The sequence below is a fragment of the Teleopsis dalmanni genome, chromosome 1 (assembly GCF_002237135.1).
Source record: "Teleopsis dalmanni isolate 2A chromosome 1, ASM223713v2, whole genome shotgun sequence".
Classification (NCBI taxonomy): Eukaryota; Metazoa; Arthropoda; class Insecta; order Diptera; family Diopsidae; genus Teleopsis; species Teleopsis dalmanni.
The window spans coordinates 229,418,834-229,422,824 of NC_051846.1; the positions used below are offsets into that span (position 1 = coordinate 229,418,834).

Here is a 3,991-nt window from a genome sequence, read left to right on the forward strand (position 1 = left end):
TATATCAAAGTTTAAAAGCAATTAAATTTGAACCGTCACTGTTACGAAAATGATACTGGAAGCATTGTTTTCAACCCCACCAATTGGAAGTAGCATTGCAGAGAAATGTTATCCTTCTGCCAACATACCATCAATATCCTTTAGGAAAATCAGTCTTGATTGGAATTCCGTACGCAACGGATACACCCGCGCTTTAACAATCGCTTACGCTTTCATTACATTAACATTAAGCACATTCCCATATATATACTCAAGTACATACATAATTCATAACATTAATATTTAGTTAATTTAATGATGCCCAAACACGCTTAAAACTAGTACAAGTTAACTCACAACATTTATAAATAAAAATTAACAAAAACAAAAAACATAGAAACAGAAGTCAAATAATAAATAATAAAATAGAAAGAATGGGAATTTAAATTCTTACGCATAAACCATTCACAAAGTCAAAAGGATACCATAATCGACTAAATACAAAAAGGATACATACTTAGTTAGTATGTGAAGTGTGTAAATTATTGCTGTTTTAGTGTAATTAAATGTTAACAAAAGCATAAAAAAATAGTGACTAATTTGTGAATTCAAAGAAAACTCAGTAACGATTTTAACGAATTCAACATGTCTCCCAACAACAAGGATACATTAAAATATTAAACGGACCCACCCAATTTTGCACAATTCATTATTATTTCAAACATTCGCATATATATAAGCGTAAAATAAGTTACAACTGTCAACAGAACTCGATTCAAACGGCAATTCGTTGTTGTTGGTGTTGGTGTTGCTGTTGGCGCCAACATAGCTAATAGTTGTTGGCAAAATATAAATATTTCGATTAAGGACACTTGTCGCGCTTCGTCTACAACAACACTGAGAATATATTTACCCACCGATGGGTCGTCGTAAAGATAAACCGCGTCTCATACCCGAACAAGACAAGCGAATATGTCGCGCAATTTGTTTTTGTCAACTGACCATGGTTTTGTCCTGTGTCTCGATTGTATATTTGTCATCTGCCATTTATTCGCCTTCACTAAAGTAAGTAATGCATTTAGCAATCCGCAACCCCTCAATAATATCACCGAACTACCCAATCCACTGTACTGTACTAAGTAATACAGTACTCGCTTTGTTGTTCAAGTGAAAATATAATGGAAACAAAATTGTGTTTACATTTTTAGAGCATTTAAGAGTGGTTTCGAACTGGATCCAGTGATGTGCCAAACTGTTGATATACAAATGCCGAATAACTGTCCATGGGCTTCATGCGGTGAATGGTGTTTAACACGTACAAGCGGTTTCTGTCCCCAAATACATTCTGTAGTACGTCGCAATGGAACCGATATACAATTAAACAATTGCACTCGTATCACCAATACATCTTGTGCGATGGTAAGTGTAGTACTATAACATATACATACGTATAACTGGGTCTCACGATTAAACCTAAAAATAGTCTGTATGTTATGTTAGGTGTGGGAATTAAAAACATTATTTGCTACTTTAAAAGTATCTCAAAAATTGTTGTTGGTAATTGAAATGACTCATTGATGACAAATCTTTTGTTTACAGTCTGAGTAAATTTTAGGTTTCGTTTTCATTAGCATAAAAATGGGAAAAGTGGATAATTGCGACAAATTAAAACGTTTCTTTGTGTAAAAAGTATTAAATTACATAGAAAAATAACCATGTATTATTGTATAATAATTCATTTTAAATTATTCTAGAATTTTAATTAATTTCATTTAAACATCAAGTTTAAATCCATAAGTTTTCTTTTGTTACATATAAAATGTGTAATTAGTTAACGCTTAAGTAGAAACGAAGTAACACTCATTAAAGTAGCATTAGCTCATAATAGCCAGTATGACTAGTAATTGAGTGTCCCTAGCCAATTAACAATGAATTCAATTAAAAACAAACATATACTGAACTATATGCATACATACCTACATAATTAATTTTAAACTAATAGAAAAATAAAATTGCTGTTTAAAAAATATTTTTACCATCAAGTCCACAAAAAAATAAGTTTTCATTTTTTTTAATTATCTAGAAAGCAAATCATTATAATTACGTCATAGTATTACACATTTGTATGATATTTAGCCTTAACAATTAGAATTTTTCATATCACTCGTCAATGCCGACCAACTCTGACGAATTGTTATCTTTCGCAAATTAACTGCGAGGTTTCCACTTCTCTCATTTAGCCAGTTTTACTTATTAAAGTCGCCGCTAATGAGGATAATTTAGCAAGCATAGATCCTTTATATAAATGAATTCATTATGAATAAATCAACTAATTTAATATAAAAAATGCCAAATGCAACCTTTAAAAATAAATTTCCCACAAAAGAAATTACCAAAATTTAAAAAATTTGTCATATGTTTTAATGTGACAAACAAGCTATTTCACATGTATAAATCAGCTTATGTCAATGAGAACGACTAAATCTTAACTTCATTAACATAAATAGTTTTAGCTGCAGTGGATAATATTAGCCTTCTTGGATGATTCTTACGTCATGTGTTTAGCAAATTATAGGTTATAAGCGTTTGTTGGAGACGCTTATAACAGTCTTTGACATCGCTTAAATGCAATTAAAATAGTTTAATTCTGCTGTCTTTATGTATTTTTAGTAGGTGTTAAGACCGAGATTTTTACGCTAATGCTTTTACGCTAAGGCTTAAGCCTTAGATGTTGATCGAATAATTTAACTTAGCTTTTTTCGCTTGTAATAATCATAAACTGTTTATGATTTAATATATTATAATTATAAATAAACCATTATTTTACTACATTGGTGCTGTTATTATATATAAACTTAACTCGACTTGCTATAGTTAACAATCCAAAAGCATCACATAACGTCGTCCTGTAATAACATTTTTTAGCCTTTTCCATGCATTCTATTATTAGTATGTTCTGTGCATCTAAAAAACAGAAGACCGAAGACTTCAAAACAAATACGTTTATTAGATGAAGACCTTTCTATCGACTGCTGTTTTCTTTCTGAAATATATTGATATATATGAATCATCTACACTTATATATTGGTACAGAAACACTGCTCAGATGTGATTACACAGATACAGTTTTGATCCACTGCCAGTAAATATGACAAGGTATCTGATATTTAAACCTTTTTTAAATCAAATGCTATTGCAAAAAGTTATAACCGCTTTTACACACATGAGACTTTAACCACATCAGTAACCTCGCAAATCTTTATTCAAAGATCTATGTTTACTAAATTACTTTATCCAGAGCTATTATATAATTTAGATATTCTAGCCACTTAGCGAATACTCATTGGAGTCTAACCACAGAAATGGAAAAAACGTTTTAAATCATTCTATATAATGGTAGACGGTCTCCACCATTATATTTTATATATTTTTATATTTTATTTTTTGCTCTGATGTTATGCCGTATCAACAAGTGAAACTCTTTTTTTTTCGATTTATTTAAATCTACTAGAACTTGTGCAAATTGAATAATCGTCAAGACGACTGAAGCTCCTATATAAGAGAAATACTTTACATTTGAGTTGTCAGTATTCAACATGGCATAAATTCTTACTTGTAGGTTTTTTTTAATATATCAATGAATAAACCAACCTTCTAATATTCAGTTCATTTTAATTTAATTTATATCAATTACAAAGTAAACCCCTTTTTTCACTAAGAGAGAGTTCTGCAGTCAACTTAAATATCTACATTAAAGTACATAATAGCCAAAATATCCACAAACAAGCACTAAAAAGCGTGAAAACAGTGTGAAATACTCTTTTATCGATGCAACTCAATACATTGCAAACACTGACAATTTGTGGATAATTATTATACCATTGTTTTAAATAGAAGTAAAATATAGTCTTTCACTCAATTATAATATTTATAGATTTACTAGCTGACCCGGCGAACGTTGTTTCCCCTTGCAATTAATTTTCCTGGCTCAGCTGAGTTATAGTATTTGTTG

The 3,991-nt window shown here is 30.3% G+C and overlaps 1 protein-coding gene across 1 annotated transcript in view; it reads left to right on the plus strand.

Annotated features, from left to right (window-relative positions):
* Positions 1–3,991, plus strand: part of LOC119667623 — a 31,503-nt gene continuing 27,512 nt past the window's right edge. The window contains exons 1-2 of the mRNA XM_038076927.1: positions 1–1,044; positions 1,188–1,398. Coding sequence (XP_037932855.1) covers positions 899–1,044; positions 1,188–1,398 — 357 coding nt within the window. The 5' untranslated portion in view covers positions 1–898. The remainder of the gene's footprint in view (positions 1,045–1,187; positions 1,399–3,991) is intronic.